Source organism: Ambystoma mexicanum, chromosome 7p (genome assembly GCF_040938575.1).
Source record: "Ambystoma mexicanum isolate Mex_15411 chromosome 7p, UKY_AmexF1_1, whole genome shotgun sequence".
In the NCBI taxonomy this organism is placed as follows: Eukaryota; Metazoa; Chordata; class Amphibia; order Caudata; family Ambystomatidae; genus Ambystoma; species Ambystoma mexicanum.
Window position 1 is genome coordinate 324,630,406 of NC_090939.1, and position 14,973 is coordinate 324,645,378.

Below are 14,973 nucleotides of genomic sequence, written 5' to 3' on the forward strand. Positions count from 1 at the left end.
TATGTGCCTTCGTGGCCCTTAAGATCATAGAATGTATAACTGTTGCTAAACCTCATGTGCTGCTTCTCATTTCCGTTCTTTCACTCTCCTGGCCCCCCAGACACTGACCCTCTCGTCCCCTTTCACTTTGTTCCACCTCATCTCTTTGTATCTTTTAAACAAACCGAAAAACCTATCTTTTATCTTCTATCCTAAGCTTTTTGGCTTCTCTCTCTCTTCTGATGTTACTTGTACCTATGTCCATATTTTATCATGATGAATTGTACTGGTATTGATATTTTTTTTATCCTTCAGCGCCTTTGGTGAAAGGCGCTCTATAAATTCAATAACATGCATGAAAAAAATGAGTCCAATCGAAAAAGAATTTAGTCCACAGTGCTTGGCTTTCGTTTAGGTGTCTTACATTTAAATTTCTACAGAGTTAATCAAACTGAGCCAACATTTATTCAGAGGTCTACAATGTGATTTTATTTTTTTATTTTTCTATAAATGACCGGTCAAGACCAAATGCAATTCTAACATGCTCCATGGCACCAAATTTGTTTGTGGAAATCTTAATTACATTGCATTTAACATTATAATACAAATTAAATACAGTGGTTTGTGAAATCATTCTACTCTATCAAACAAACTCCTTTTTAAGAAATACATTTTAAACTACAAGGCTGATTGGTAATGTTTCGAATGCAAGACAAGGCAAACGGGTTCTGTGGGTTTCCATGCAGCCTTGTATCTCTTCAGTGCCATTAGGGGTTACTAATCTTCGACTATGAAAATGCCCCTTTAAAAAATATGTACGAAGAGCAGGTAGGCTACTCTTCTGAAAGGAAAGAAGACCAGTGTTACTCATTGGACATCCTGAGAATGTTGTTCTGTTTTTCGTCGACCTTGCAAAATGTCTGAGTTGAGTCAGCAACAACTTTGTACATACAGGTACAGTGAATCGAAGAATCCCTTTTTAACTGGTTGTGGTTATGCTGGTCTTCACGTAAGAAGCAATCATCCTCTATATTACGAAAGACTTTGTGTGCTTGAAATCCTGAAAAACATAACATAAAATTGACGGATTAGATGAAACAGTGCAAGCATTGGCCACGCCAACAGTTTGGGTTTTTTGTGTAGGCCCGGGATGTGCATTTTGCATACAGTGCCATAGTGGTACTACCTGGCCATAAGAAGGCAACAACTGGCACATGGTGCTAGTATCTGTGGATATTACGGCAGTGCCTTGCAGTCGTCTGTCTAATGCCTATAGAAGAGCCAAAATAGGTGGCTTTAACAATGCTGGTTTTAATAGGAATTAATTGCAAGGAACAAATGGAAGGATACACATACTGATTGGATCAAGTGTACCTTTCAGCTAATTGATTTTCAAACAGTTCGATTGCATTAGGAGCTGGTGTAGGTGATTTATAGATGCAATTAAAGCCATATCTTTGTGACTGCTGCTCAGAAAACGGAGTTCTCGACTCAAAGGGATCCCAGAGGGTGTTTTTGGGCAGGGAGAGGCAAGTAGTGGGTGGGGGTGGCTATAGGTACTAGCATGGCCATGCACCTTTTAATGGATGTGTAAATAGCCAAACACCACCCACAGGATGCATGTCCCTCCTCCCATCGCATCCCTCTCCTATCCTCACTTCCCATGACAACAGGTTCAGCCTATAAGTTGTGCTTTCAGCGCGACCTATTAGCCAAAACTAAAACCGAAAGGATGAATTCACAAATGTTTGCACTGGAGCATATGAGGCGTTGATGTGAGCCCCCTCAGATCTGCTCCTGCCACCCCACTCATACTCGAATCACAAGGCCTAATAATGGAGTCAATTGGGAGATACCAGCAGCATCTTTTTAGATGCTCACGCATGCAGGTGATTCACAAGAATGTACTCTGGGGCATCTGAAAGATACTCCGGCCATCTCCAGGTGTGATATAAATTGAGGATTTGTGAATCCGATATAAGTAGGCTGGTGCAATTCTGAGATGCTCATGGGCATCCTCTCATTTGCGCCAATTCAATTATTTGGGAATCACTCCATAACAATTATAATGGTTGATATGTCTGAAACTGGCATTCTGGGAATTTAGGTTTTCTTTGTTGTAACTCCAAAAGAAGTCCTACAAGTGACTTTAAATCCCTGTAGCCACCTTCTGAGTTTGTATTTAAACTTTTTTTTTAATTAATTCTATGGCACAGGAGCTCCCTATGATGCACTCTCTTTACTTGCTTATTTCTTAAGCAGTGAGCCCATTTGTTTATACATACATAGTTTCATACTATAACTCCCAGCATGCCCCAATCTAATATCATTCAACATATTCCTATAACAGTGTCCCTGACTGTATTCATTTCCTTCTTTTCCTTACTGCTGCGTGTATGCAAGGTAAGTATTTTGTTCAATTGTTTGTCGGAGAGATTAGATTTCTTTCAGGTTTATGTGAAGGCGCATGTGGTTAGGGGCTTGACTTACTGCGGGTACCGCAGATGGGGCAGGCAATGTGGCTGCCCTTAGCCCCCAGCCCCCGCATAAACTGAGCATTTATTCAAAACAGAACCCCAAGAAAAGTTCCTTTCCGCGGTGGTTGCAGGCACTCTTGGTAGCAATCTTTTTAGTCGTTCTTATTTCCTGATTGGCCACAGAGTTTTGATTAGAATTATTCTGCTATGGAAGAAAGAGGCAGAAGATTCTGGCCAATCCTGGGAGGCCTCCAAGCCGCAGGAAGGTTCCAACCCCAGGAATGAGGCTTAGCAGGGGACGTTTCTATCATTCAATGAGTGGGCAAGATTCTTGCCCAAGAACATTTCTCTCAATCATTGAAGTAGATTGTCGCATGTAGAGATCCCAGTTAACCGCCTACATCAGGTCTACTGGTAATTCAGACTGGCAACGTGGTGTGTATGTCCACTGTGTAGGCCTGGTCCAAACGAAAACACCCAGAGCGATCTGTACATGGTTGTTGTGATTGGCATGTGCTCAAACACCCCCGGGCAGAGATGGTACTGCAATAGTCTATGAATTAGTTGCTACAGGCACTCGGTGGACCCTCCGGTTATGTGAAAGGACACAGGTGGGGCAAGATAGCGAAGATGCATGTGGCTCTGGTGAACTTGTACTTCTGGCGCTGACATTGGTCTTTGCTGTGCCACTTATGGCAGCACAGGAGCGAGACAGATAAGGGCAGGTAGTGAAGGGGGCAGTGAGAGGCAAGAACAGAGGTTGCATGGGGGGGGGGGGGAAGGTGCTGGGTAGCACCCAGTAAGACGCAATGTGAGTCCGATGAAGGGGGGGGGTGACGCCCCTTCAGTAGGATCATGGGTTTAAGGCAGAGGGGTGTGAATGGGATGACCCTCCTCTTCGAGGAAAGAAGCAGAGCAAGGAAAGGCTAAGTAGGGCACAGATCAGCAAAGTAAGTGCAACTAGGAAGTAGATGGTGTACAAAGATGAGAAACCATGACTCTAGACTCGTTGCCTAAATAGCCTTACATTGGCAATAGACTCTTGATCCCTGATGAGGCAGAGAGGGACAATGGTGAGATTTTGTGTAAAGTACAGATCCCATTGGCTGAGCCCCCCCCCCCCCCCCGAAATTCAGAGCGAGGGGTCCTCGGGGCCCTCGGGGCCCTCGGGGCTAAAGGAAAAAGTGAGAGGCCCTGTGATTTCCCCTGATGCTCTTTCCCACCCTAACTCCCAGAAATGGAGTACCCTGCCAACAGTAGTAATTTATACTGATACCTTCCTCTGCAACAAACCCATGACTAGGAAAAGGAAGAGGTTGGAATAGCCCAGATCTTCACCATCAATCAGCAGCCACCCCTTCTATTGATCTCAATCTGGATGTGTTTTCACTAGATACGGTAACGACATTACCCAGGGGATTAATATGGCCTGGCAGTCTTGCCAGAACTGGCTTCTTAACATTTCAGATCCTTTTGTCAATATTCTTGAACTGGCTGAGGAGGCCAAGACTTCTGCTCAAAGTTTGGACTCCGAGAAATGAGCAACTGGGCCTAGTGGGCATTATGCTTTCTCGGTGATACCAAACCCTCCCTTTCTCATGAATGTAACAAAGGGATCCTGATGAAAATGAGTCACAAAGTGGGTGCTGTGGCGGAATCGACAGCAGTCCCCTACCTCTGGTCATCATTTATCTGGTGAGAAGTTGATCAAGCAGTTGGGATAATACGCTAGTACCATTACTTCCTTAGACAAGGATCAAGCTTCCCTTTCGAAAATGTTTACCCCTCAGGTTTCTACTAGGGCCAGTCACGTCAGAGATCCGCTTGGCTGGTTGATCCTGCAATTATTCAGTCAGCTTCATCCACCAAGCTATTGATTAGCATTCATCAGTCCAAAGACCCATGTCTGATTTACACCCCCCCCCCCCCCCCTGACAGTGGGTCTGTAATTTCAGTGCTCTACGCAATCTGGGAAGAAGAGCCGGATTTAACCATGGTGGGTATTCCTTTTGCTGCTTTTATAGATTCGGCAGTAGTTGGGAGCCTGAAGTTTTTCATTCACAGCTGGTGTGCCATTTCTCCAGACGAATGGGTACTCCAGACTGTCCTGGGGTTTCTGTTACAATGCTCATCAGGCCCCCCTTGTAGGATGCACTGTTGTACTCCAGGGAGTACCTGAGGTGGATCTCCCAGGTGGTTGAGTTTCTTCTTTAGAAGAGGAATACCGAGAGGGTCCATCACCACCCACCATGATTTGTCAGCAATATTTTCCTGGTCAGAAAAAACGGGGTATTGGCCAGTGATCAATCTCAGGGACTTAAAGAGGTTTGTGGCCTATTGTCATTTCAAGATGGAGACAATTGCCACCTTGAAAAATGTATTGAATCCTTTAATTCCGTGGACACCCGTCTTACTGTCCCAATTCTGGCCCAGCAGAGGATGTATCTTCAGTTTCAATGGCAGATGGCTACTTTTCGGTTTTCTTTTCTATCCTTTATGTTCTTTGGCCTCTTGCTGCTTCACCAAGCTCTCAATGCCAATAGCCACCTTTCTAAGATCAAGGGGGACCAGCTTGATAATATATTTAGACACTCTAATTAGAGCCAGTACAACATGGGTGGCTAGCTCCCACTTTGGACTCTCAGTCAATATGTTATAGTTTCAGGGATTATCATAAATTAGGGGAAAACAGAACTGACTACTTCCCAACACATTCAGTTCCTGGGATTCATGATAGATTGCAGGTGAGCTTCCCTCAGAGCCCTGCACCTATCGGTACTCGCCGTGATGCAGTTAGTCAGATTGATAGACCACCTCACTTCTTCCATTCAGTTGATCTTCTCAGGACCTCTGCATTACAGGGCCCTGCCAAGGCTAGAATTAAAGGGCCTGTAACAAGCGATGAACTACTCAAGCAGGGAATCGGTTTGCACTGAAGCAAGAGAAGAGTTAGAAGGGTGGCTAACCCATATGATGGATGAAATGGAAGGGCCATTGTCTCTTCATCTTCTCTGCAATTAGGGTGGCATGCAATACAGTGGAATTGCGGTGCAATGTGACTATGGCTACAGATGTGGTGCCATCTTTCCTGGAGGTCTTTGGTCTCCGACCAAGTGTCTCTGGCATATCAACTATTTGGAGATGCTTGAAGGATTCTTCACGATCAAGTGCTTTGCAGAAATGTTCTTCCACTGCATGGCACATCTATTGATGGACAGCCTTAAGGCAGTAGGGTGCATCAACAGGCTGGGGGAATAAGGTTGAGGTATCTGGCAGAGTTGGCAAAGACAATCTGGGGATTTTGCCTTCAGTACTGCATAAAGGTGCATGTACATTTCCTTCCAGGGCCACTGAATCTGGCAGCAGATTCATGTTTTTCGTCAGTGGTCCGATGCCAATAATAATAATTGGTAACAACATGCATCAATGTTTCGGGCCCTTCAGAGCCCAGGATCCATTCTTCTACAGTTGGGGCAAAGGGTCCCAGTATGTGTGTCTCTCATTTTCCATTATTGCACGGACCCTACTACGATCACAGATCCAATTAGCGGACCTACCTATGGTAAAACTATTTTGGCTGGTTCGGGGCTGGTATCTACTGATCTTAGAACTGACTGTGAACTCCTCTCTTCCATTAACTGAGTTTTGGCAGTTGCTTCGACATTCCATGAGTGGACCACATCCACTAGTTCTGAGAGGCACCCTACAGCTGATAACCTGAACGTTTTTGAGTACCGATGGTCACCCATAAGCCATGTCGCTCATTCAATGATCCTGTGCCCACAGTATCGGAATAGGACGAAAGTACTGCAGCAAAAAAAGTCTGAGTACCAAAAGTCCGACCCCCATTTGTTTGCATACGTATATGTAGGGGGTGGGAGGGGTAAAGTTCATAGAAAATGTATAGGCGTAAGGTGGGGGGCTGGTGGGTGGTCTCCCCCACATATATATATATGTGAACAAATGAAAAAAACCAATTCAGACATTTGGTACTCTGACTTTTTTCCTACGTCATTTCACGCAGATCCAAAGTATCTACACTAGTGCCTGGAGAGCATTAAAATGCTGATGTGTTCCAAGGTGGCTTGAACCCTTTTTGGGCAAATTTGACTCAGATGGTACTTTTTATTCCTAATCTTCTTCTAGGTTTTGTTACTGTTTGAGTAATACTTAGAGGTCGGCTATTTCTTCTAGACATGATTTAGCACAGGGCTTTCCTTTGATTGAATGTCTTCTGGTGTGCAGCCCTAAACCTAAGGACCCTCTTTATGGGATGTGATACAGGTATTGTCACTTACCAGGTACTGGCCAGACAACAACAGCCTCTCTCTTCATTCTCAGCTAAACGTGTTGCTGATGTGCCAGGTGTCCTTTGGAAATGTGCCAAATGTTGGGGCTTAGGACATTCCTGAACAATTGTTTTCCCCCCTGATGTTGATATGAACTTTCTTGTTTGTCGCATGACCAATACAGTATCCAGGGTGGATTAACTACCTTGCTTTCATGATTTTCTTAAACTGTTCCTTTGAGCCGCAGACTGCCAATCTAAAAGGGTATCAGACCAATTGTTCATCACCTTTCATAGACCCGCTCACCGGGTTGCTTCTCCCACTTAGGCTAAATGGCTAAGTTGGGTCATGTCCCAGGCGAGTGTGAATGTTTCCACGTTTGATGCCCACTCTTTCTGGGGTACCATGGCACTGGAGGCCTTTTGGTTAGGGGGCAGATTGGAGGACTTTCGTAGGTCGTCACATTGGTCTATCAAACAAGTTGTCAATGTTTTTTTTTTATTGTAAACCTGTGGGATTAACTTTGACCCAGCATAAAATGAACCCTGTGTGCCATGCAATTTAATGTTTATTATGCCTGGTAGCTGTTCAGTGGGAATGCCTCAGAAGTATCTATTATCCCACACTTTTTGGCGTTTTTGGCGATCTGTTTTGTGCCATTTGCAGTGGCTGACCACTTCACCAATCAGCAGGAATTCCTCAGTTTCGAATGGTTCGCACGAGAAGTCTCCTTTGACCAGCTGGATTTTGTCATTATCAGTCTACTGCTTGTTTCTTCAGGTGGCAGTCTCTGGGCAATTGCAACTGTTGGAACGAAGAAAAGAGGAAGTGAACACTGATTCAGGCCTCTGTGGATTTGGGACTGGACAGAACACCCAGGGGAATGATGGGGGGGGGGTGGGGGGTGGATATATTCCGAAACTGTTTGTGAAATGGTTTTTGTTATTACTGCTTGAAATAAATAAGAAAAGGGTGTGCATCACACTTTCCCCTGAGCCATTAATGCGGTTAAGACTCTCACCCTTCACTACTAGGAATTATCTTATCAAATGTAGGGTTTGAAGTTCCTGAATAATTGAGCACAAGCAGATTCTCTAGGTCACCAGAGCAACTAAAACATGTTTTACCCACAGGAAAATAAACCCTCGACCTGCACACAAACAGTACTACAACATATTATTTTGACCAGAATGCCTGCATATGTAGCCCTTACTATGTCTTTCGTTTGCCCATGACAGGGTCGTTGTGTACTCAGGAACTAAGAGGTCAACACACAAAAATAAACCAGTATGGATCACCCACCAAGAAGGAACCTGGCTAATCCAATCACACTCGGACCACTGCACCGAACCGCCACTCAAAGACTGTCTGGAGGTGACCAAGATGACCTCTTTATTTGTTTCACTCCAAGTCCTCACCTGTGGCACTGAGTGGAGTGACATCTGTCATCCAACTGCACGCCAGGGAGAAAACCTAGTTCTGGGAAATGGCTGCAAGGCGGTCTGTGGCAATTGTATAAAATACGACTTCAATAAATAAGCAGGTGTAAGGTGATTTTAAAAAGAATAACAAACATGTACATTTTGTGATTTTAATGGAAACCAAATGATCATGTATATACAACATTAATTAATGTAAGGGGCAAGAAAACATTTCTGAGTCATTTCATCCTTTTACAAATTGTTATTCACAGTTTAGAAGTATAATTCTCTTGAAGATTGTATTTTCCTTCTCTTCCATCATGCTGGCTCTCCCCCCATACTCCCTGGTTGTGCTGCTTCAGATCGATGAAAATTAATGGAGGAACTGGTGATGTCTCACCACACAGGCAAGGCGACTGTGCATGGCAACATCACACGACGTTTGATTAATGAGTACATCCAAAACAGAAGGCTGCTGTTTAAATTATATATGGACATTAAACAGTGCAAAATATTATACTCACGTTTTCTGTTGATGGAGCAGACTTGTAGACGGAATGCGTCTTTCTGACAAGGAAGAAAAAATGTCATATTATTCATCGATCCAGGTTGGAGAACTATGATAGCACTGAAAGAGACATCATACAGCCTAGTGGTGAATCATAATTTCGTTAGAGACTATTTAGAAGGGTATAGATAGTATACAAGGATCCCTTCAGGAAATATGTTTTCCAATGGCCCACTGCAGTTAAATCAAAACGGTATGACGTTTGTTGCGAATTCATTTTAGCTGAACATTTTCTGTTACCTTATTGGGCTTGTAGGCACACTATACTGCATTAGTATGTCTGGAGCACAGAATTGCCATCAATGTTCTGTCTTGGGGGAAACAGGGCAGTTTGTCTCTTTCTGAAGGTGAGGGAGGTCAGGCATTGATTTGTGGAGGGTACAGGATCGATAGATGTATGGCCTGATCAGAGATGCGTCTGTTGCCTAAGTGCACATTATTGAAGGTGGGCCTTTTAACCTTCATGAAGCTGTCTGCAGTGATGGGGTGCATAGGAAGGAAGAGGGCTGCTAAAATGCACCCTATAGTTTGTAATGGGAAAAGTATCCTGACAGTAAAAGAATGTGATCGCCTAGAGGTTAGGTTTTCAGAGGCTGTCACTGGAACTGCTCATTAGAAAAAACAATCTTTGAAAACGAGTCAACAACGGGCTGGTATATCCCGTTTTTTAACAAGGTGTAAGGCCAGCCCCTGAAACAAGTCCTGAAGGTCTATGCTACTTAAATGAAGGCGATCCTGACCCAGCAAACATCGCTAGGCCACAAACCTTTAGCATACCCTCTGATCTTGGGCCCAAGTCCTTGCCCTGCCAGCGCCACACACCTGCACTGCCAACCTGGCACCCCCCGCACTTGGGGACTGTTTCTGTATCCCTATAGTCCACCTACCAGCCCTTAACAGCTGATGCCCGCACTTATCCTGCACTTGCTGGGCGTTTACTTACTTGTTATCTTCCCATGTACAGCACTGTTCCTTTCCCCTTCCCACGCACTTGCGCGATCTGAATGACACCTGGCCTAGTAGGATCGTTGTCCATCCTCCCTCTGTTCCCCTCCCTTGCCTCGTCGCGCCTCAAAACACTTGTGGATAGGCACATTATAAATGCCATATCATATCATACTATAGCGGACTCCTAGACCCAGTGTTGCATGGACAGTTCCATTGGAAGCAAGCTCTAGCGGCAGCAGCTTTTGCGATTCAAAAGTCTTCGACCATTACTATGGGTTGCCCAGTGACATTGTACGTGGAGCATGCAGTTTTTGCACATTGACGACTCAGAGAGTTTCAAGGTATGTGGTAATTTTTTCAAGTGCATCGATTCATCCTGTGCGTTCACCTAGTCAATCCTGCAACATTTGTAGCCGAGCCGGTGTAGCCTAAGGACATTGATCATGATCCTGCCATGTATGAAGGGGAAGAAGAGGGGGTGATTGTGAAAGAGGATGCCCTGGTTGGGGGTGTGGTGATTTTTGTTGATGGGTCTTCGATCATAAACCGGGAGACAGGTGACCGGTGTACGGGTGCAGCTGTCATGGGTCTTGTGAATGGGGAGTAGTGGGGTAGGCTGAAGAGACGGTTGCAAGCAGCAGAATTAGGGCACTCAGAGGCACTAGCAATGAGTAAAGGGAAGGCAGTTGCTATTGATTCCACGTATGCCACCTCCACTGGGTTATCAAGATGGCAGAGAAGAGCGGTTGGGAGGTGTTACGGGTGCCCTGTCTAGCATGCTGCATTGCTATCCCGATTAATTGAAGCGCTAGCATTGCTAGTGGAGGTAGGCTTAGTTAAAAGGGCGGCCCATACTAACCACACTAACTCAATAGCTCTCTGAAATGATGCTGCAGTCAAGGCGACAAAGTAAGCACTTTACTTACCTTTCACAGATTCGCAGGAAATGGAAGCCGTGTCCCAACAGGTACAGTTACCATCCCTGTACACCGCAGTCCCGGTGCTCCAGATAATAGAAATGCAAGGGAAGGCCCCCAGAGAAGAACAGGAGCTCTGAAAAAAGAGGGTATGTCCTCTCTCACCCATGGATTTGCTTTGGATACAGGAGGTGACAACTATCTAAAGCAACTATATTACCCCTCACATACTTCTCGACGGCAAATCGCAGCAAAGCTCCAGTAGGACTGTTTATCCCTGGCTTACAAGAAAAGGTAAGTAGATTTATAGGGAATTGTGTAGTGTACCAGGAGTTCAATCCCGGAGGTACCATGAGTTTGGTGAGGGGGGTCTTGCCCAGGCCCTCTGTTCCATTCAATGAGCAGCACATCGATTTTGTGAACATGATCACGAGGTTACAGATATCTTATTGTCATGGCTTGTCCGTTCTCCCGGTGGATTGAGGTTGGACCCTGCATACACACTGATGCTAAATCAGCAAGATTTCTGCTAAGAGAGGTATTTCCAAAATGGGGAATTTGCAAGGTCCTAAAATCCGATAACGGAACCCACTCCTGGGATGTGTGCCTGCCACCAGCGTTATTCTACCTGAGAAATCAGCCAGGGACTGACCATCACTTGAGCCCTCATAAAATCATGACTGGGCGTAGGCTACATACTCCTCTCTCACCTAAACGTACGACATCACACGCACATAAGACTGTATGGGTCCTAGGAGAGAAGTTTATAGAGTACTTTACTTTATAACATGTGTAACGCACAGCCAAGGACACGTAGGCTTAAGGCACACAATAAAAAAAAATGTACATGTAAGACAAAAGTTATAGCATCAGCTTAGAGAGGCAAACGGCTTGGGAGAGTAGCAGAGACTTGAATGTTTTAATTCTTTTCCTAAAGACTTGCATGCCCTTGGCACAGCTTTCACACAGGCTCCTTTCATTGCTTTGCTAGTGTTACATATGGGAATCTACAATTTATGTGAGTTGTTGGATCTATGAAGTCTAACGTTAGATTTCTAAATAAGCAGCTCCTTCATATAGACTGGCATCGGTCCTGTACGGCATTTATGAGTGACCAGAAGTAGGCGATACGTTAATCTAGATTCCACTGGGAGAAAATGCAAACTCCTTCTGGCCTCAGAAACGTGATCTCTCCAGCCAAGGCACTTAAGCACTGTTTTGGATCACCTGTAGGTGATTACATTCAGATTTTGAAGTGCCAATCAGGAAACTACAGTAATAATCAATCTTCAACCCTACGATGGCCATAGCAATGGTTTCTGCATCAATGTGGATGATATATGGCCAGAGGTGGGCTAACAGTTTTTTTGTGGTAGGGCGAAGGTGAGACCAAACTACTAACATGCGCCTTCATATTTAACTGCTGATCAAGTACAATGCCTAGAGTTTTTACTTTCTTTTTGGTGACAATTTTACCCTCTGCAATGGATATACAGTCATATGTGGGACCCAGCTTATTTATTTTATTCCGCGTGCCGATCACAAGGAGTTCTGTCTTTTCTTTATTCAGGACCAGACCATTCTGCAACATCCAGGTTTGTATGAGGTCATATACCTTGCTTATGGAGGTTTCATCCTCTGGATGGGATCCTGTCAGAGGGATGACACATTGAGTGTCGTCTGCGTAGTTTGTAAAGGCTACGTCATTCTGCTCCAAGAGGTCAAAGAAAGGGACCGTGAAAATATAGAGGGAAGGGGATACGCACGCACCCTGGGGAACGCCATAAACCAGAGTTACAGGCATCGCCTCCGCCTCTCCACTGTAAAATCTACACTGTTTATTGCTCAGAAAGGAAGAGATCCATAATACAGCGTCATCAGAAAAATTTGCTACATCCCTCAACCTGGTGATCAGTATGGAATGATCAACCAAGTCAAAGGACGCAGACAAGTCCAACAGAATAAGGAGCGAAGCCTGGCCCTTGTCCATAATGTCAAATAGCCTAGATTTCAATTCCAGGAGTGCTGTCTCTGTCCCGTGACCCTGTCTAAAACCAGACTGATATTTATTGATGATCAAGTATTTATTCAGGTGGGCCAAAATGTGAGCGTAGGCCACACGGTCCAAGATTTTCAAGAGGAAAGGTGTGTTTGTAATAGGCTGGTAGTTTAAAGGTGTTTTAGGACATAATCGTGGTTTCTTCAGAATAGGAGTTAACCAAGCCTTTTTTATCCCAATCAGGACGTGGTTTTCTAAAAAGGATGCGTTCACAAATGTGCATAGGGCATCAATAAGAATGGGAGAATAGTATTTTATTATCAAAGCTGAACATGGATCTCCCTTACATATTGTGGATTTAAGATGTTTAATAATATTGTCCAATTCCGATGCTGATATTGGGGAGAAGTTAAACTGACGCATAGAGGCCTTCTCTACAGTTGTCGCAGCTTCATATGCTCCCATTGGCATCTCATATAGACTTTTTTAAAGCAATATCTTCCTTAATTCTTTCCAGTTTGCCCATCATGGCCTCCTGAATAGAAGTACACCATGCTGCAGCCCCTACATTATGCCGACCAAACCTCCAAAAGGCTGGTCTATCATCTTGGCTCAAAGAGCTTTCATGTGCCAATGAGTCACCACCAAAAACTGTGCATCTTTCTTCTATACCTTAGGGCGTTAATGAAAACTGTTAAGATTGTATCTTCACAGGTTGTGTCTTCTCACAATCAGACAGCAGGAAAAAATGGCAAGACTACGGATGATCAGCATAAGACACAGCTTCACCCCGAGGCCGCATCTACATCCACACCTTCATGCATCATTGGAACGAGAGGAGTTTCCATGTGCCGCATTGAGTAATCTGTGCGACTCTGACTGCCGTAAAGGTGGAGGGCAACAAGAATTGGATTGCGAGGAAGTGGGGAGCTGGGTTCTGGCATGGGGGTAATGCAGCTGAAGTTTTTACACACGGGCTAATAAGCCCTGGAGGTGTGGTGTGTTGGGACCCAGGACCACTCTTTGGACCACAACTCCAATGACGCCTTGCTAACTGGACCGCACATGTGGTGTGCAAGATCCTGGGTGGCCTTCATAAGCTCCTCCCTGGCCCATGCCACTTGCTGGTGATTCTTACTGCAATCACTCCTTCGCCACTGGATCCTTCCCTTCCCCCCAAAGCACTCTCTTGTGCACCCTCTTCTCAAGAAACCCTCAGCTGACCCCTCCTGCCCGGCTATCTATCGCCCGATCTCCATTACTCCTTTCCTGCGCAAACTCTTAGAAAAGCTGGACATCTCCCATTTTAATCTTCACACTGAACCTATTGGTTGTCCCCGTGTCCAACAGTTTGGTTTAAGAGCAGCCAGAAGCATGGAAACTGCTCTCCTGAACATCCGTGAAGACCTGCTCTCTAACCTTGATGCTAATCACCTCTCTGTCCTCATCTTACTCGCTCTCTCTTCTTCTTTTGACATGGTCAACTATGCCAACCTGTTCAACCATCTCTATGTTAACCTGGGTATCACTGACTAGGCCCTGACCTGACTGATATCTTTCCTCATGGACCGGCCCTCCCAGGTCCAAGTTGGTTCCTTCCTCTCCTAGCTCACTCTCTACATGTGGTGTTCCCCAGGGGTCTAACCTTTCTCCCTGGCTTTTCAACCAATAACTGGCACTCCTTGTCCACCGCATTGCTGCTCTCTGCTCCAACTTCCAGTGCTATGCGAATAACCCTCGGCTCCTTTTCAGGCTCCCCTTTGCCGCCTTTTCTCCCTCTCTCATCCCTGACTGTCTGTCTGCAATCAAGGAGTGGTGTGCTGCCAATGATCTCTGCCTTAATGCCAGTAAGACAGAGCTTCTTCCCATCGTCACACCTGCACCTTCCTTTCCTGTCAGTCTCTGGCCGGCCTCCCTTGGCCCTCTTCCTGCTCCCACCTGCATGCTGTCAAGGGGGTTAGTCCATTTGAATTGATGAGAGGCTGGAAGGCCAATACCAAAGTGGTGCCTCCCTGGTTGTGAAGAGCAGAGTAATCTGATTGTGTTGTGGAGGAGTTACGGAAGAAATTGAACCAAAAAAAGAAGTGGATTCTGAATGAGAATGAGAAGAAGGTGTGTAGAAGTGTAGTGACTGGGTTAGGATTAAGATGGGTGTGGTGAGAAAGAAAGGAAATTTGCTATATTCAGAACCTGTCTAGGTGGAGAGTGTGATGAATGGTGCTGTGAGAGTGTGAGGGGGTCAGGTGTGGAACATGAATAGGGTTGCGGTTGTGAAAAGGAGGATGTGCTGAGGAAAGGAAAGGAGATATGTTATGAAGTGACTTAGAAGGTTGAATCTTGGAGTGGAATGTTTACGGTGGAAATAGGTTCCATGT

The 14,973-nt window shown here is 45.1% G+C and overlaps 1 protein-coding gene across 2 annotated transcripts in view; it reads right to left on the bottom strand.

The window, feature by feature from the left end:
- Positions 1 to 441: 441 nt before the first annotated feature.
- The window catches only part of JAM2 (junctional adhesion molecule 2), a 653,454-nt gene continuing 638,922 nt past the window's right edge, over positions 442 to 14,973 (bottom strand). For both annotated transcript variants that reach the window (XM_069636390.1, XM_069636389.1), the window contains 2 exons: positions 8,691 to 8,733; positions 442 to 1,039 (listed from right to left, as the gene is read on the bottom strand). In XM_069636390.1, coding sequence (XP_069492491.1) covers positions 1,012 to 1,039; positions 8,691 to 8,733 — 71 coding nt within the window. In that variant the 3' untranslated portion in view covers positions 442 to 1,011. The remainder of the gene's footprint in view (positions 1,040 to 8,690; positions 8,734 to 14,973) is intronic.